A 20,738-nucleotide genomic window follows, 5' to 3' on the forward strand; every position below is an offset into this window, starting at 1 on the left:
TAGTGAAACATTAGAATTCTGCTCTGATAAAAAGGGTTTTTTTTCAGGAAATGGGGTGCAATACCCTGCTACTAGTAGACAGCTTGCAGGCAGATGCACCAATATAAACACTGAAGAGTCCACAATACTTGGCAAAGAACTTGCAGCTAACTGGTACAGGTGCTGAGAGAGCTGATCCTCCACTGATCTGATATTAATGGCCTACTCCAAAGATCTGCCATCAATATTGTAAACTCAAAAATCTCTTTGCATTGCCTGATACACAGTAATATATTTGCTTTTCATTTTTCTGAATTTTACTACTTACGTACCAAATTATCATTCATTTTAAGTAACCAATGAAAAGGCAAATAGAACTTTAAGAACTGTTTGTTTTGTTTTTTTTTTGGTTTTTTTTTTGGGGGGGGGGCTATACAAACTGCAGCATGGTATAAAGACAGACATACAGAGATAGACAATTGAGGCCTTTATTTGGCAGGACCACTGTATCATCAGGTTGCATCGTATCTATACTAAAGATTCCCTGCATCATTTCTGCAACGGTTTCATATATCCAAATGGGGCTTGCAAAAGTCTATACCCCTGCTGCCAAAATAACACCATAAAGTTGAATGGGACTGATTCACAACTGCAGAAATGATGCAAAAAATCTATGCATGTGAATATGCACTAGAGTATCCATTACTGTTCCCCACTACAAACTGCATAATAAATATTGAGTATAAGTTGGATATATGTCCATGGTCATATTACAGAAAGAAGCGTAATATTTATTGACTGAAGTAAGTGAAGACGTTGAGCCTATGAGAAGGAAGCATTAGAACTACAAGAGATTACCATTTTTCAGAAAATCATTTCTGCACCTGGAAGCAGGAGAGTCTATCGACATTTGTATCATTTCATATATTATTTTACAAATAAAAGGGCATCATTTAAAATCACATCAGACAGAACAGATCTATATAATATTGAAGAAATAAACTGCCCTTGCAGTATAATCTTGTTCTGAGATATCCCCTCTTAATATGTAATGCATTCTGCCTGACCCACAGCCACAGCATACACCAACTAAATGACAGATGAACAAGATAGATAAAATAACTAGAAATGAGTGAACACTATTCAAAACTCCCGTTTTGAATAGCACGCACTCATAGGAATGAATGGACGCAGCTGGCACGCAGAAGGTCTGCGTGCCGGCCGCTTCCATTCACTCCTATGGGAGCGTGCTATTCGAAACGGCAGTTTCGAATAGTGTTCGCTCAACTCTAAAAATAACTAAACTGTTAATATGTTCTGCCCTGGAATGTACCAAGAGAACGGATTTGTTGAAAGTTTCTCCTTAAAGAGGTCCTTTCACCAGCTCCACCAATACAAGTTTTTAATCATCTGTTAATACGCGCTGTTCCATGGATTCCGATGCATTTGGAATTTTCCCTCAAGCCCCCACGGTTCCCAACAGGCATTAGAAGCACCAAATATGAATGCTTTGAGTCTATAAGGACTCATCTTTTGGTAAGTATAATGGTTTGAATATATAAAGACGCCCACAGATAGAATTAGGAGTAGAATATTTGGGAATCTAAGCCACCAATCCATAAAGACCTGTGGGTGGTTTAATGCCCCAAATAGCCTTGGCAGGTTCCTTTTACGCTAAACATAGCAGTCTCTAAACATGTCTCCTCCACACATCTTTATTGTATTAGTCCTGATACAACTTCAATCTGGCAGTGAATTTGGCCTCTACTTTGTTCTGCCAGGTTTATTTCTTCACTATAAATAGATAGTGTCTCTCTCTGTCTATTGTCACTTACACATCCATTACCTTTTGTCTCCATCCGTCAACGTCATTAGATTGTTATCTTCTACTTCAATTACTACTAATAATTAGTTAATCCTGCTCGTTCTTTCTCTGTACACTGTTACAATTCATACACTCTATCCTAATATTACAGTTACTCGTATTCCTGTTAGTAGAAAGGATAAAGCATGTCCGTGTTTCCCCAACTCACTCTCGAAATACGCTATTCATCATCAACTATGAAAAGCATAGCACATACCAGGCTAAGGACTCTGATAGGCAAGTTACCAAATCCACTCATGGTATGGATATTATTGTTTGCCAAGTCGACATGTTTCAAACTGGTACATTTTTCCAAGCCTTTTATTTCCTGTATGTTATTATCTTGTAAGAAAGAAGAGGTAAAGGAATTAACATATATGTACAGAGAGTAAACTGTATGCACTCAGGCCACAGACCAGCCTCAATAGGTATATTCCTATGGCAAGCCTGGGAGGCTTTATAAGGCTCCCAGCTATTAGAGCAACAGGATGGCTCCCGAAATCTCACTGCGCAGGAGTCATCCTACAACAGAAAAGGTACATGGCCAAGAGGGACTGGCTCCGTGGGGCTTTCAGGCACTTCAGGGGGTGATATAAAAAAGAGCAATGCCCATGATCAGCGTGACCTCTGATTGTGGGCATTAACTCTCGGTCTCTGTTGTGTAATACTTTAAAGCAGATGTTATCTTTAAAGACTCGGCTTTGCTGTACTATTATGGCGGATGTCGGGAAGGGGTTAAAATTCTGAATAAGGCTTAAGCGAACTGATAAAGGACAGAAAAGCACCAGACTGCAGGATACTGTTTGCAGGGTTTTTCTGCAAAATTGCTTTTATCTGTCCATCACAGGAAGAGATGACTAAGGCTGGCTTCCCATGGCCATGTTTGAGCCAAACAAATGGTCCCTGCAGAGGCTGCATTAACAGGACCAAGCCTGGCTCGTAAGGATATGTTCAAATCTGTCTGCAAAAATGCCTCCCATCGACTTTAAAAAAAAAAGCAACATGCCCTATATTGCCACAGATTCCGCGGCTCAAGACACACTCCTGTTTAGGCCCATTCATTCAGGCCTAATCAGGAGCGGAATGCTGTGATGGAATGACGATGTACTGCACCGGCATCCCATCGCAGCTAAACGCACCAAAAAAAACCACAGTGGAAAAACTGTCCACCGTGTGAACAAGCCTAAAGCTGAACTCAGTTCACTGTGGTCGTGCCCAATATAAGCAGCCAACATAGAACTGCTTTTCCCAGCCCAAATATGGCCAAGATAAGCCATTTGAATTTAGATAAGTAATGTTTGATATTTTAGTAGAACACATACTTGTACTTAGACAAGAATATTACAATCCCATAATATTTGTAGAATGAGTGGAGATACTACAATAATAAAAAACTATAGGTAATGGCGAGTATCAAGGTCATATTTTATATTCTAGAGTAAAAGAAAGAACAGAGAAGGAAATTTGTTGCACTTGATAAAGGGTCTGAGGAGCCCGAAACGCGTCGTGTTTAATAAAGTGTCTTTGGGTGAGCGCTGCCTTTTTGCATTCTTTTCTGAAGACTGAGGTCCTCATTAGCTGATATTTTATATTCTGTCAGCTGTATAAAGTCAATGGATTCAGCGTATTCACAAAAAGGATACTATTCAATATAAGTGTTGTGAGAGCTCTGTGTGCTGACAAATCCTTCATACTTGTTATATTATTGAATGACAAGTTTACAACCTGAAAAAAAATTGGTGAAAAAATATGTTATGTTCATACTGAAATAATAATATATACACGCATATATTACATACACTATATATCACATAAAGCCTCACACAACAAGTAGGAATTGGTAATAAATATTAGAATCACGTCTCAGTGACACGGTTACATTTCTACCGTCTGCAACCACTATTTCTGCACTGTATTGCTCTTACCATCAGATTCTTGGGGGGGTTGAAGTCAAAGAATGTGCTCAGCTTATTCTTTGAGGCATTTAGCTCAGTCAAGTATGGCATGTAACCGACACAAGACAAATCTAAGGAAAAAAAGGAAGCATTCATATAAATTATTTTCTGTATTTTATATAGAAGTCATAATTCTTCTTTAGGTATGCATATACCATCCTTATAAATGGTTGGTATGTCTTTTATGTCACCACAAATATACTGAATCAGATTTGTAACAATGATTACCAAAGGAAAATAGAGGAAACCCTCATAGAAACAATTCAATTGGCTGCTGACAGAACAACAAAAGTTGTGATACAAGTGGTCAAAATTTCGACTGCAGACCCAATAAAACATGTTCGTCAATACCCAGCCCATGTAAAATAACTGGAGATTATTAATAGATAGGGTTGACACAGAAGCACAGCATGCTTAACCACTTCAGTACTGGCTAATCTGTGCTCCAGGACCAGACACATTTTAGTTTTTTTTTTTTGGTATGTGCAGTTTAGAGGGCTGTCACATTTTTCTCATATTTCTCATTCAACTAATTTTTGCGTCTTTTTTCGGGGACACACAGGGCTTTATTTTTATGTTGTTTTTATTTTCAAATATGTTTTAATTTTTTTTATATCCGGGAAAATATAAACAAAATAGGAGGGAAATCGTGTTGGTTTTCACTTTTCTTTTTAATTTAATAACACAAAGTGCTACTGAAAAACTTTATAAAATAGTTTTTCCTGTCCGTTACAGTAATTTTTATTTTGTATGGTGTCGTCGGGGGTGGGGCTATAACCTTTAATAACAGCGTTTTATTGCCGCATTATTTTATTTTTTAAATTATTTTATTTACATTTTTTTAAACCTTTTTTTATAATTTTTTATTTGGAGACATCTGACCTTTGGGGACATCTGATCACTGTTTCTTTTGTGTTTAGCCCCAGTTGCAGGATGAATGCAGCCTCCTCTACACTGTTCTTTAGACTTACAGAGCTGATCTGGGCCCTGTAGGATCCAGCAGCTCTTGTAAGATGCTGACACCGGCGGATCACGTGACTGCCGGGTCAGAGGGCAGCTCCATCATGGTGGCACACATAACTGTGTATACAGCGATCGAGAAGGCAGGGAAGGTAATAAACCTTCCCTGCCTTCTCTCTGGGAGCTCCGGCTAAAGTTACAGCCGGCTCAAGGCAACCACTTTCCTGACGTAAATAGTCTATGGGTGGTCCGGAAGTGGTTATTTTACCAATAACATAACTACAACCTATCCATTTCACAGAAGAGAATTATAAAATAACTTTTACAGAGTTAAAGCGAACCTGTCATGCAGGAAGCATGCTAAAGAGCAGCAGGAAAGTAGACCGATATATAGTTTAGTGGGAAAAGATTCCGTATAGCCTGTATTTTATTCAATGGCTGTTAATTCTGAGGGTGGTACTATCAGTGACTGACAGCCTCCCCTGTGTTAGTAAATATGGAGGGATAACTGTCAGAGTAGGACCACCCCCATGACTATTACTCTCAGAATGAGCAGATGTTTCAATGGCTACAATGCCAGTTATACTGAATCTACTCAGGTACTCTATAACACGCTGCTAGCAGACTACACTGGAATTTCATATCATATGTTTTTATAGCTTGCATCTACTGGATGCAATTTTTCCCTACACCAAGCAGTAGCCTGAAATTAGTTTTATACGATTACCCCTTATCCGAGCACCTTATCTGATAATTCAGTAATGCTCAGAGAGGTCATATGACTTCACATTCACTTCACTGCATCCATGTACGTGACTTAGTTTCTATACCCTAGAGTGGCCCGAGATACATACCAGTGATTTCATTGCCAGACACATCCAACTTCTGTAGGTGAATGTAACTACAGAGAATCTGAATATTATGTAATGTACACTCCTGCAAGAAAAATTATACAATGTTACAAAGGGAAACTGTAAATATCATGAAAAAAACTAACTTAGAAAATGTACTAACACTAGGTTCTACCTCCTCTAGAACAAGGTAACCCATTTTTATAGAGCTGCATACTCTGTATGTACCTAGGAGATACTATTGTGGACCCAATTATTTTCTTATTAGGCAGTAAAACAACGATCCTTCCAATGTAAAAGCAGTTAAACAGTTAACAGTCACATGACCGCTGAGGCCAATCAGTGGGCTAAGGGAAGGGACGCAGCATGTCACAGTACAGCTGGGTCTTCCGCCAGAACAAGACAATGGAGCAGCAGGACCAGACCGCTCTAGGACACACTGGAGCACCGGTGTCAGGCAAGTATGGGTTTGCAATGGACTCTCAGCATGTTTTAACTGCACCATTGCTAGCACACACTAAAGTAATGGTTGCTGGACATTCTCAGTCGCCATCCCATAGTGTTGGCCAGTGGATGGCCAAGGATAAACCAAGTATGTTCAAAGTAGAGGAGAGTCAGATCACAGTAGAAGGGTCCGATAAATGGGTCAATATAACATAAAGGGAAAGCCGCGAATAGATGACCGACTCCTCCTCCTGACCTGATATCTTTGGCGAAACCTCTGACCTCTCGGGACTACCCGAGTTACACAACACCCGCCCTCTATACCACTCAAGCCTTAGTGACCTGTTGGAGTATGGCTACACCCTTCCCCTTTATTTACCTCCTCTTCCCTCCCCTCCTCCCCCTACCTCCCAGATTCCTTGCTCTCTCTTATACCACATACCTGCTCAATATTGATGAACACTTTATTGCCATAATAGCTGAGGACTTAGGAACTACTCGCACACTACGCATCAATCTGTTTTAAATTAGGCTGTTGATACATTATGCTATTATATCATTATATTTATAGCTGTTTACTGCCTGCTTTGGTTCTCTCTGAAGTGTTGTACCCCTACCCTTCTTTTTTTTCTGTACCCCCATAAAATTTGAAAATCAATAAAACTTGTTGAATTAAAAAAAAATAAAAAAATAAAGGGATAGCCGCAAACCATACAAATATGGGGAAAATGCATATAAAATAATACAAAAATAATATATACATACACAGTGGCACAAAAAATAATATATATCTAACCGAAATAATATAAGCAGTGTCCACTGGGATGCTGTAACTGTCTAAGTGTTACACAATTTTAATAATTCTGGACTATTGGATCTTTAAAAAATTGAGCAAATTTTTATTTAGTTTTCTGATTTGTACATGAAATTAGGATTCCACACTAGGTCTATAGGAAGAAGAAACATTCCTTGGTGAAGATATCTGAGGTCTTGAATAAGCACATTAAGGATAAAAGATTCTCCTCTATTTTCAATACAACAATCGCAGTAGGCGTTTAAGATGCCCCATGATCCCTCATGTATTTTTCTACTGAACAGAGCTTATGTCACCAGAGGACTTTATCTTGGAACATGCTGTAGCATGACCCTGCTGAAAGCCACATTCTAGTTACATTGAACAATCCATATCTTTTGACAGCTGATTTGATATTATTACTTATGTTTGACAGTCAGCTCCATTGAGATCCCACTTTTGCAGCCTTATTGGAACTTATTGTTACTTTATTATATAAAAGGCTAAGACATTCCAATGCACAGATTACACATACACCAAAGAACTACTTTTTTTAGTGTACATGGAGGAACACAAACACACACAAAACACAAGCAACACTCTATTACTGTTGTGAATGGAACACTTAAAGGGGTTGTGCCACTATGGACATTTATAACTCTATCTAGAGGACAGGGAATATGTGTCTGAAAGCTGGGGACCCAATCACCAGGTCCACCAGGGATCAGGAGAACAGGGGAACAAAGGCCTCCTTGTGAATTGAGTGCCGTTGTGCTTGTGTGACTGGCACTTCATTCACTCTTAAGGAGCTGCCAGAACTATAAACTCTGGCAGCACTCGCAGCCCCATAGAAGTGAATGGAGCTCCATTCACAAGTAGGCCTTAGGGGAACTTTCGGGCCCCCATCCTCCTAATCACTGGGGGACCCAACGATCAGGCTATCAGTGATTGGACACTTATCCCCTGTCCTGTGGATAGGCGATAAGTGTCTACAGTGGCACAGCCCCTTTAATGGAAGGAAAATATGGTGAAAGTTTTTAAAATTCTTTTTACAAAATAAAAATGGAAAAAAAAATGTAGTAGCTATGAGGAATTTACCTACTGTATTGAGCAGGCATGTCAAACATGCGGCCCGCGGGCCGCATGCGGCCCTTTACAGGCATATCTGCGGCCCGCACAAAAGTCTCAAACTTTGTCTCTAAAGTTTAGAGACAAAGTTTGAAACTTTTGTGCAGGCCGCAGAGGTGCAATACACACGCGGCTACACGCTGCTGTGTAGACGTGATGTGACGTGATGACGTCACATCGCGTCTACGACTGTTAGCACGAGAGAGTGCGGCGGCACTGCATTCAGCGCACTGTCGGCTTTCCCGATGTGGGCCCAGTGTGAAGAGCTTACGGTCCGGTACCGTAGCTCTTCTATGGTCAGAAGGGCGTGTCTGACACTCAGTCAGAGACGTCCTTCTTCACAGCACAGCCAATCGCGCTGTACTGTGGAGCGGGGAGGAACTCCCTGATAATGCTCGTCTATGGATGAGTACTGCGAGCAGAGGGAGGGGGGCATTCCTCCCGGATCTCACAGCACAGCGCGATTGGCTGTGCTGTGAAGAAGGTCCTCTTTAATGTGTGTGCACATAGAGGTGGAACGTGAAACAGAGGGCAGATGAAGGAGGGGACGGCATGACACTGGGGGAAGAGATGGAGGGTACGGCATGACACTGGGGGCAGAGATGGGGGGACATGAATCTGGGGGAAGAGATGGGGGGCATGATACTGGGAGCAGGGATGGAGAGGACATGACTCTGGGGGCAGAGATGGAGGGACATGAATCTTGGGGCAGAGATGGGGGGCATGATACTGGGAGCAGGGATGGAGAGGACATGAATCTGGGTAGCAGAGATGGGGGGACATGAATCTGGGGGCAGAGATGGAGGGACATGAATCTGGGGGCAGAGATGGGGGGACATGAATCTGGGGGCAGAGATGGGGGGACATGAATCTGGGGGCAGAGATGGAGGGACATGAATCTGGGGGCAGAGATGGGGGGACATGAATCTGGGGGCAGAGATGGGGGGACATGAATCTGGGGGCAGAGATGGGGGGCATGATACTGGGGGCAGAGATGGAGGGGACATGAATCTGGGGGCAGAGATGGAAGGGACATGAATCTGGGGGCAGAGATGGAAGGGACATGAATCTGGGGGCAGAGATGGAGGGGACATGAATCTGGGGGCAGAGATGGAGGGGACATGAATCTGGGGGCAGAGATGGAGGGGACATGAATCTGGGGGCAGAGATGGAGACATGAATCTGGGGGCAGAGATGGGGGGACATGAATCTGGGGGCAGAGATGGGGGGCATGATACTGGGGGCAGAGATGGAGGGACATGAATCTGGGGGCAGAGATGGGGGGACATGAATCTGGGGGCAGAGATGGGGGGACATGAATCTGGGGGCAGAGATGGGGGGCATGATACTGGGGGCAGAGATGGAGGGACATGAATCTGGGGGCAGAGATGGAGGGACATGAATCTGGGGGCAGAGATGGAAGGGACATGAATCTGGGGGCAGAGATGGAGGGGACATGAATCTGGGGGCAGAGATGGAGGGGACATGAATCTGGGGGCAAAGATGGAGGGGACATGAATCTGGGGGCAGAGATGGAGGGGACATGAATCTGGGGGCAAAGATGGAGGGGACATGAATCTGGGGGCAGAGATGGGGGGACATGAATCTGGGGGCAGAGATGGGGGGCATGATACTGGGGCAGAGATGGAGGGACATGAATCTGGGGGCAGAGATGGAGGGACATGAATCTAGGGGCAGAGATGGAAGGGACATGAATCTGGAGGCAGAGATGGAGGGGACATGAATCTGGGGGCAGAGATGGAGGGGACATGAATCTGGGGGCAGAGATGGAGGGGACATGAATCTGGGGGCAGAGATGGAGGGGACATGAATCTGGGGGCAGAGATGGAGGGGACATGAATCTGGGGGAAGATGGAGGGGACATGAATCTGGGGGAAGATGGAGGGGACATGAATCTGGGGGCAGAGATGGAGGGGACATGAATCTGGGGGCAGAGATGGGGGGACATGAATCTGGGGGGCAGAGATGGGGGACATGAATCTGGGGGCAGAGATGGGGGACATGAATATGGGGGCAGAGATGGGGGACATGATACTGGGAGCAGGGATGGAGAGGACATGAATCTGGGTAGCAGAGATGGGGGGACATGAATCTGGGGGAAGAGATGGGGGACATGAATCTGGGGGCAGAGATGGGGGGACATGAATCTGGGGGCAGAGATGGGGGCATGATACTGGGAGCAGGGATGGAGAGGACATGAATCTGGGGGCAGAGATGGAGGGACATGAATCTGGGGGCAGAGATGGGGGGACATGAATCTGGGGGCAGAGATGGGGGGACATGAATCTGGGGGCAGAGATGGGGGGACATGAATCTGGGAGCAGGGATGGAGAGGACATGAATCTGGGGGCAGAGATGGAGGGACATGAATCTGGGGGCAGAGATGGGGGGACATGAATCTGGGGGCAGAGATGGGGGGACATGAATCTGGGGGCAGAGATGGGGGGCATGATACTGGGGGCAGAGATGGAGACATGAATCTGGGGGCAGAGATGGGGGGACATGAATCTGGGGGCAGAGATGGGGGGCATGATACTGGGGGCAGAGATGGAGGGACATGAATCTGGGGGCAGAGATGGGGGGACATGAATCTGGGGGCAGAGATGGAGGGGACATGAATCTGGGGGCAGAGATGGAGGGGACATGAATCTGGGGGCAGAGATGGAGGGGACATGAATCTGGGGGCAGAGATGGAGACATGAATCTGGGGGCAGAGATGGAGGGACATGAATCTGGGGGCAGAGATGGAAGGGACATGAATCTGGGGGCAGAGATGGAGGGACATGAATCTGGGGGCAGAGATGGGGGGACATGAATCTGGGGGCAGAGATGGGGGGACATGAATCTGGGGGCAGAGATGGGGGGACATGAATCTGGGGGCAGAGATGGAGGGACATGAATCTGGGGGCAGAGATGGAGGGACATGAATCTGGGGGCAGAGATGGAAGGGACATGAATCTGGGGGCAGAGATGGAGGGGACATGAATCTGGGGGCAGAGATGGAGGGGACATGAATCTGGGGGCAGAGATGGAGGGGACATGAATCTGGGGGCAGAGATGGAGGGGACATGAATCTGGGGGCAGAGATGGGGGGACATGAATCTGGGGGCAGAGATGGGGGGCATGATACTGGGGCAGAGATGGAGGGACATGAATCTGGGGGCAGAGATGGAGGGACATGAATCTAGGGGCAGAGATGGAGGGGACATGAATCTGGGGGCAGAGATGTAGGGGACATGAATCTGGGGGCAGAGATGGAGGGGACATGAATCTGGGGGCAGAGATGGAGGGGACATGAATCTGGGGGCAGAGATGGAGGGGACATGAATCTGGGGGCAGAGATGGGGGACATGAATCTGGGGGGCAGAGATGGGGGATATGAATCTGGGGGGCAGAGATGGAAGGGACATGAGTCTGGGGGCAGAGATGGAGGGGACATGAAACTGGGGGCAGAGATGGAGGGGGGACATGAAACTGGGGGCAGAGATGGAGAGGACAGCATGACACTGGGGGCAGAGATGGAGAGGACGGCATGACACTGGGGCAGAGATGGGGGGACATGAATCTGGGGGCAGAGATGGGGGACATGAATCTGGGGGCAGAGATGGGGGGCATGATACTGGGAGCAGGGATGGAGAGGACATGACTCTGGGGGCAGAGATGGAGGGACATGAATCTTGGGGCAGAGATGGAGGGACATGAATCTTGGGGCAGAGATGGGGGGCATGATACTGGGAGCAGGGATGGAGAGGACATGAATCTGGGGGCAGAGATGGAGGGACATGAATCTGGGGGCAGAGATGGGGGGGACATGAATCTGGGGGCAGAGATGGGGGGACATGAATCTGGGGGGCAGAGATGGGGGGACATGAATATGGGGGGCAGAGATGGGGGGGACATGAATCTGGGGGCAGAGATGGGGGGGACATGAATCTGGGGGCAGAGATGGGGGGACATGAATCTGGGGGGCAGAGATGGAAGGGACATGAGTCTGGGGGCAGAGATGGAAGGGACATGAAACTGGGGGCAGAGATGGAGGGGGGACATGAAACTGGGGGCAGAGATGGAGAGGACGGCATGACACTGGGGGCAGAGATGGAGAGGACGGCATGACACTGGGGGCAGAGATGGGGGGACATGAATCTGGGGGCAGAGATGGAGGGACATGAATCTGGGGGCAGAGATGGGGGACATGAATCTGGGGGCAGAGATGGGGGATATGAATCTGGGGGGCAGAGATGGGGGATATGAATCTGGGGGGCAGAGATGGAAGGGACATGAGTCTGGGGGCAGAGATGGAGGGGACATGAAACTGGGGGCAGAGATGGAGGGGGGACATGAAACTGGGGGCAGAGATGGAGAGGACAGCATGACACTGGGGGCAGAGATGGAGAGGACGGCATGACACTGGGGCAGAGATGGGGGGACATGAATCTGGGGGCAGAGATGGAGGGACATGAATCTGGGGGCAGAGATGGGGGACATGAATCTGGGGGCAGAGATGGGGGGCATGATACTGGGAGCAGGGATGGAGAGGACATGAATCTGGGGGCAGAGATGGAGGGACATGAATCTTGGGGCAGAGATGGGGGGCATGATACTGGGAGCAGGGATGGAGAGGACATGAATCTGGGGGCAGAGATGGAGGGGACATGAATCTGGGGGCAGAGATGGAGGGGACATGAATCTGGGGGCAGAGATGGGGGGACATGAATCTGGGGGCAGAGATGGGGGGGACATGAATCTGGGGGCAGAGATGGGGGGACATGAATCTGGGGGGCAGAGATGGGGGGACATGAATCTGGGGGCAGAGATGGGGGGGACATGAATCTGGGGGCAGAGATGGGGGGGACATGAATCTGGGGGCAGAGATGGGGGGACATGAATCTGGGGGCAGAGATGGGGGGACATGAATCTGGGGGGCAGAGATGGAAGGGACATGAGTCTGGGGGCAGAGATGGAGGGGACATGAAACTGGGGGCAGAGATGGAGGGGGGACATGAAACTGGGGGCAGAGATGGAGAGGACGGCATGACACTGGGGGCAGAGATGGGGGGACATGAATCTGGGGGCAGAGATGGAGGGACATGAATCTGGGGGCAGAGATGGAGGGACATGAATCTGGGGGCAGAGATGGGGGACATGAATCTGGGGGAAGAGATGGGGGACATGAATCTGGGGGCAGAGATGGGGGACATGAATCTGGGGGCAGAGATGGAGGGACATGAATCTGGGGGCAGAGATGGAGGGACATGAATCTGGGGGCAGAGATGGAGGGACATGAATCTGGGGGCAGAGATGGAGGGGACATGAGTCTGGGGGCAGAGATGGGGGACATGAATCTGGGGGCAGAGATGGAGGGGGGACATGAAACTGGGGGCAGAGATGGAGGGGGGACATGAAACTGGGGGCAGAGATGGAGGGGGGACATGAAACTGGGGGCAGAGATGGAGGGGGGACATGAAACTGGGGGCAGAGATGGAGGGGGGGGACATGAAACTGGGGGCAGAGATGGAGGGGGGACATGAAACTGGGGCAGATGAAGGGTGTATATGTAAACAGATAATTTTCTTTTATGAAACTAACAAAATCTCAGAGAACAAGGCTGACTGATCACCACTTATCTAAAAAAGATTGAAAAAAAGGATAACAAATAAATGTTTAGTTTTTAATTGCTGTATTTTTGTTAAATATATGTTGCTGTTACATATTACTACTTCATATATTGTTTTCATGACTGCTGTTAAAATACATGTGTGACATTAGCTGCTGTGTGCGGCCCTCGCAACAACCTCTTGTTACTCATGTGGCCCTCAGGGTACCCTGAGTTTGACATGCCTGGTATTGAGGATGCCATGCTGTAGAAATATGCTTCATCTAGAAAAAAACAAAAGGGTGCCCGAATATTTGCAACTGACAGGCATCCTAGAAGATGTCAGCCATTTGATTTCCCGGCTTACAAGATTCTCAACCTCAAATCATGGCAGGGAAAGGCTTATGTCTTCAGCTACTAGTGCATATAGTAAAAGTAGTCATGGGACCCCATTTTTCTTCAACAGAGGCAAAAACACTGCACATTTGCCTTGAAGTAGGGTGGTATGCATCAGCCTTTAACTACATCTTTTGAGTGCCAGTAAGTCAGCATTGCTTTACTAAGCTATCTGCTACTCAAAGAAGGTGTATCAAGTGAAGAGCTAGACAAGAGTAGGAGCTGCAACACTCCTCTTTAGGGAGTCCTATTACTGTGGTGGAAATACAATAGGACACTAGTATTATTTGAATCACTATTAACATTTTTGGCATCTGACTGTAAGGGAAGAAACACTCAACCACAACTTTTACTGACCTGGTATCTTACAGTCTGTAGTTTAGTACCTGGTTTAAAGGGGCTCCATCATTGGGAAAAGTCATTTTTAGCTAAGCACATACTTGCATAGCCTTTAGAAAGGCTATTCCACACCTACCTTTAGTATGTAAATTGACTCAGCAGTTTTTGAATAAGTCCATTTTTATTCATATGCTAATTAGGCTTCTCCATTCACCAGAAGTCTCACTGTGCACTCCTCTCTGCTATTCTCCATGTGTATGCACAACAGAGGCTGCTGTGCTGATGACTCTCTCTGCTCTCCTGCGAATAGCAGACAGTGCTCACAGACACTTCCGGACTGCATGGTGGAGTCTAATTAGCATATGAATAAAAACTGACTTATTCAAAAAGTACTGAGGCAATTTACATACAAAAGGTAGGTGTGGAATAGACTTTCTAAAGGCTATGCAGATATGTGCTTAGCTAAAAATGACTTTTCCCAATGATAGAGCCCCATTTAAGTTATATCCTAAGGGCTCGTTCACACGTGAGCAAAGGGGAGGTTTTTGACAGCGGATTTCGTGTCAAAAACCTCCCCTTTACAATGGTGGTCTATGCAGACCGCCAGGCTTCTTTTCTTCGCTAGCGGCAGGCTGCTACTAGCGGAGAAAAGAAGCGACATGTCCTTTCTTCAGGCGGAAGCCGCGTGGGCTGAGCCGCGCGGCTTCCGCCCCCGGCAGCACCCTCCTATGTCGGCTCATTCATTTGAGCCGACAGCGGAGGGGAAAGCCGCGACTGTGATGGTCGCAGCAGGCGGGTTTTGACCAGAGAGACACACAGCTCGCCGCGTCTCTCTTGGTGTCAAAACTCGCGCGGGCAGTTCACGTGTGAACTAGCCCTAAGTCCCTAAGTGATATGTTAAAGCTTCTTTGCAAACCTTGCATTGATTTATGTGAACATACCTTCCTAAAGGTGGTACTAGTTACATAGCTTTCTTTTTCCCAACAAGAAAAACTATATTGCCTTCCTTTCGTCAATAACATGTTTATGCATATGCTATGATGGGAATCAATACATTTACTACTTACTGACAGGTTCAAATGCAAATAGACTTGTTCACTTCCAGGAGCTGAACGACCAAAACCAGAGAGTCCTTCAGAAATCATTTCCTCATTCAGCACACCATCAAATTGCTCCTTAAGAGAACATAAGCAAAGTCATATTTGAGAAGGAATAGACACTTTGCTTCCATATTTTAGTAAACATAGCTGATAAAAATTTAATATAAAACCATTTTCAAAAACAATAACAACCTTATCCTAAGGTTGGGTTCTCACTACCGTTGTTAATATCCATTGCTGTCTTCCGCCAAAGAATGACAGCAACGGACATTAAACTGTTGCAGAGACCGGTCACAGACTGAGTCCGTTCCCACTGACACTAATGTAAACAACATGACAGACACCATTTTCTATCACGCTTGTTTCTGTTACAAGGGTGAACAAACATTTACATTAGTGTCAAAGAATTCACAAACGGTCTTTATAGGGCTGGCCCTCTCAAAGAAAAAGGTATACTGCAGATTACAGTGTCTAATGGACCATACAGTATATAGTCCCCCAAACCCCCTAATAATGATGAAAGAGACAAAAATCATGTATTTTATACTTCAGCATATTACACAGAATTAGGCCTAGGCAGGGACTAATAGAACAACCATGGTACTGTATACTGTCTGTATACTATGTAAGTTACCAAGCCACACATAAGCATAGGTGCCCCAACCCTTTCTTGGCATCTTTCTAAATCTTGTCCTCAGCATTCTTTTCCTCTTGTTCCGATTACCCATTATCACTGGTCCCCAGCATGGTATTTATTTAAATTGTTGTCCCTAGCATGGTTCCGCTCTCTCTTTTTTTCTTTTTTAAAAGGTAGAGTTTGTCTTTTTTCATAGGGCCTAATAGCTAAAATGTGGTAGGTCATCAATAAGACATCAGCATGAGTCTGACATTAGTAACTCCTGCTGATCAGCTTTATGAAGGATCTGTATTACTCATGTCGCAACCCTTTGTGTACAATGTACGCCATCTGTTTTAAGGCGTCCATGTGATATAGCCTTATCCCATTCACTTCTATGGGACAAGGCTGTAATTACTTTATATATCCACTATAAAACGGCATGTGAGGTAAAAAGAGAAGGCATCACAATACTTGCATAAATGCCATAGCCCCTTCAAACAGATGATTTGCATGGGTTCTGGGTGTGGCACCTCCACTTATCTTATATTGATTACCTATCCGGAAGATAGGTCACCAATAAGAAGGAACTGGAATAGTCCTTTAAAAGTTTTAACAAAGTTAACTTTAGTTGCTAAGGAAGAGGGGAAAGGGGGGTTGGATAAGGGACCCACAGCCAGCGGAGAATTTTCAATCCTTACTCCACTACATAGCGACAGTCAGGGCAAGTCTGATGATAACCCAACTACTATCTACACTAGGATCACAATACAGAAGTGGCAGCAGAGATCAGGGCTCCTCTCTACTGCTTGTGGAGGTACTGAACTACAGGCAGATGAGTGCAGATGTATTGTGATCCTAATGGAGACACTGGACAGGTTTTCATTAGTCTTATTCTGACCGTTTTCACAATGGCTGCAGGCTACATGGTCATCTCCAGTTGACTGTAACCCCGCTATCACTCTGGTCCCAGTCACATTTCACCCGCTGCGACCATGTTCATTACACCTGGAACCCCCACAATCAGCCATTGTCAGCAGAGTGTGTAGAGCAGCTGAGAGCTCCCTACACTGTGTACTGGCGGTGTCACGATATTGCAGCTTAGCAATGAGTAAGTGGGAGCTGAGCTATACTACACAGTCCAGTCACATTAATGTGATCACCTGTCAAAATCCAGAATAACCACCTTTCGCAGGAAGAGAGGGGATGTTGTGATGATGTTTACTGGGATGTTGAGCCATGCCAACTCCAGTGCCATGGCCAGCTGCACTAGGTTACACAATTGAGCATCCATGGCGCAAACAGCCTGATCGAGGTGGACCCACAGATTCTCGATTGGGTTCAAGTCCGGGGAATTTGCTGGCCAAGGGAGTACGGTAAACTCATCCTGGTGCTCCCCGAACCACGAACGTACACTGTGAGCTTTATGACACGTCGCATTGTCCAGTATGACTGGGAGATCTATTATATAAGGGGTGAATTATATAAAGAAACTATTAATAGTAAATGTAGTGGGGGAGCTATTATTAATGGGGGAGGGTAATAGTTCCCCTACTTTTTTTTTATAGCTCCTCCTTATAAATAGCCCCCCTAATAATATTTACCCTGGACTTATGGAAACTTATCCTTGTTAATAAGGGGGCTATTTATAAGGAGGTCCTAATATTAATAAGTCTATGGGAACTATTATATAGGGGGATTTATAAGGAGGAACTAATAGGAATAGTTGGGGAGATACTATTAATAAGGGGGGTTATATATAAGAGGAAGGACTAATATTAAGAAGGATCGAGGATCTATTACATATATATGTATATATAATATAAGTATATAATTTGGAGGAACTATTATTAATAAGGCTAGTCGGAGGTTCGGAGGTTATTATTAATAATATGGCCTTATATTAGTGAAGCTGTAGGAACTATTAGAAGGCATTCACACTACTGCCGCTATCCACCCAGAGGTTTCCGTCCTAAATGTCCGTCCCAGGGAAACTGGACAGGAGATGTCTTGCCGGTGGTCAGCTTTAAAACCCATTCATTTCAGTGGGTTTTTAAAGCTAAGTGCTAGTGTGTTAATATGCGACCTAATATGCGAGTTATTATTAAATCACTATTTTAAAGGAGTTTTTAGACGCAAATTGATTTTTGATACTGATGACCTGTCCACATGATAGGACATTGGTATGTAATCTGTTGGGTCGATTGTCCTAGCAGGGTCTGGGTGCTGATAGCTGGTGATGGACAGGATGCAGCACCGTTAGGGCTAGTTCACATGGGGACAATGAGGCAGATTTTGCCTCAAAATCTGCCTCTATACAATGGTGGTCTATGGAGACTGCTAGCTTTTTTTTTCTGCTAGCAGAAAAAAGAAGCGACATGACCTTTCTATATGCGGATTCCGCCTGAGGAAAGCAATAGAAGTGAATGGGAGGCGAAAAACGCCTAGTGTTTTTTTGCAAAAAAGCCTAGCTTTTTTTTTTTTTTTTTTGCAAAAAACTGCGACTGAAAACGCCTAGCGGGTTTTTGTTGTTTTTTTTTACAGTCCATTCACTTTAGGGGAAGGGAAAACGCCTGGCGTTTTCTGAAGCAGTTTTTACCAAAAACTGCTCCAGAAAAAGTTCCAAAAAATGCCTCAAGGTCAAAAAACCGCTTGCTAATTAGGAAGCGTTTTTTTTTCAGGAACAAAGTAAGCCAGGAGGTTTTTACGTGTAAAATAGCCCTTACTATTCAAGTAATAGGAGTTGCACAGCAGCGCCATACACTGTATAGTGGTGGTTTTGGGTAATTGCATCACCACTAGAGATGAGCGAACACTGTTCGGATCAGCCGATCTGAACAGCACGCTCCCATAGAAATGAATGGAAGCACCTGTGATGCTGACTTTTCCGGCGGCCGGCTGGCGTCACAGGTGCTTCCATTTATTTCTATGGGAGCGTACTGTTCGGATCGGCTGATCTGAACAGTGTTCGCTCATCTCTAATCACCACTCCTATTGCTTAAATAGGATTGGTGCGGCATCCTGTCCACAAACAGTGTCTAGGACCCAGAAGCTGCTAATACAGCTGATCTGTGTGGGGTTCGGGTGTCAAACCCTGACAGATTCCATACTGATGACCTGTCCTGTGAATAGATATCAGTATATATTTATTAAAAAAAAAAATGTCCAGAAAAGGGACCTTTACTTGATCTGATGCTTGTTAGGATAGTCGTCTGTGCAGTGCACGAATACCTCATGGAGGTAGTCACCATGTGGAGGTGTTGTGCTACCTGGGGCTAGTATAGAGGTATTAATAGTCTTTATATGATGTGTTTTGTCTGGTAAATGTCTGTATAGTGGTAAGATTTCCCCCCAGTATAGCGGTACACACATAGTGGTGCACACATGGTGGTTTCACAATTATATATATATATGTTTACAATTTTTTTTCCTTAATCTTTTAAGATTTTATCAATGCTGCTGGAAATGCAGTGCTTACTTGTGAAATGATTGAATATAAGATGTAAGATTTGGGGTCCCACTTTTAATTTTGCCCAGGGCCCTATTTTGTCTAAAAACAGCCCTGGTGGTAGTGCTGGGTGTAAGACCCCAATGATAATTGTCCTACTCTATACAACTGTGGTATTGGGCGGACAGAGGCTGTGTCACAGGACAGGTCTATGGTGAGGACATCAGATCATGGACAGGTCAGTTCTCTATACTTATAACAAATGGCAGTCAAGCCAACATAAAGTCTTAAGATCAGAGTGGCCATGTCAAGGAATGTTTACACAGTATACCACAGTCTACAACAATGTCTCTGCAGCTGCTGGAGAACTACAGCTGCCAGTATGTCCTCCATGCTGGGACTTGTAGTTCCCGAATGCAATGAGGATGGCCGGTAATAGTATGCATAGTTAGTTCTCTAGCCGTACAGCACAGATAGCGTCTTACCTCCATCTTGTCCTCCTCCTCCTGCTCGCTGCTGTCACTGTCAGATTCCCCGGGGTCCCCGAGGTAGTCAGGACAGGGAGTCCCCCAGCTGCCAGCACTCCGCTCCCGCCGCTCAGTCTCCGTATAGGTGAAGTCTTCCTGAAACCCGGGGCTGAGCACGGCCACCGCCATGTTCCTCTCCTGTACAGGCAGCGTTTATTATAAAGTGCTGCTGGGATACTGGATGCTCAAGTGTCAGCCGCCATGTTGTGTACACACTGGTTACTAAGCGACCAGAAGTTTTGGCGTGTCTCTAGAGCGATGCATGTTGGGAGGGATTCTGCCTTCTGGAGTTTATAGTGTGGTGTCATAGGTGCGATGTAACGCGTGCGACATACATAGGGATGCAGGGTGTATGACTGACTGGCGCATGGCCAGCAGCTGCACTCAGGCACATGTCCTTGTATGTCCTGCTGGGACTTTGGCTTCTCCGGTACATGCTAAATCCTAGTGGGCTAAAGGATCTCTGATGACGTCGTAACCATGTGATCAGACTCCTGTGTGGGCGGAGCTATTCAGGACAGAGCCGAGTTGTACAGGAATGGAGACTGGAAGGTAAGATGGAGAGAAGGGACAGCATGGTGGGGGGAATGGTGGGTGCAAGTACGCATCTTGCTCACTCACGGCCTGCACCCCACATTCCCTTTTCTTGCTCACAGCCTGCAACCTCCACATAATCATCCTGCTCATGCACAACCTGCACTCCCATGTCACCCTCTTGATCACA

General features: G+C 45.8%; 1 protein-coding gene across 1 annotated transcript in view; it reads right to left on the reverse strand.

Annotated features, from left to right (window-relative positions):
• LRGUK (leucine rich repeats and guanylate kinase domain containing) overlaps positions 1–20,218 on the reverse strand; it is a 48,966-nt gene extending 28,748 nt beyond the window's left edge. Inside the window, exons 1-6 of the mRNA XM_075276270.1 lie at positions 19,973–20,218; positions 15,391–15,498; positions 5,613–5,694; positions 3,769–3,869; positions 3,487–3,568; positions 2,061–2,185 (exon numbers count right to left, since the gene is read on the reverse strand). Coding sequence (XP_075132371.1) covers positions 2,061–2,185; positions 3,487–3,568; positions 3,769–3,869; positions 5,613–5,694; positions 15,391–15,498; positions 19,973–20,143 — 669 coding nt within the window. The 5' untranslated portion in view covers positions 20,144–20,218. The remainder of the gene's footprint in view (positions 1–2,060; positions 2,186–3,486; positions 3,569–3,768; positions 3,870–5,612; positions 5,695–15,390; positions 15,499–19,972) is intronic.
• Positions 20,219–20,738: the final 520 nt, after the last annotated feature.

The sequence above is a fragment of the Leptodactylus fuscus genome, chromosome 5 (genome assembly GCF_031893055.1).
Source record: "Leptodactylus fuscus isolate aLepFus1 chromosome 5, aLepFus1.hap2, whole genome shotgun sequence".
Lineage (NCBI taxonomy): Eukaryota > Metazoa > Chordata > Amphibia > Anura > Leptodactylidae > Leptodactylus > Leptodactylus fuscus.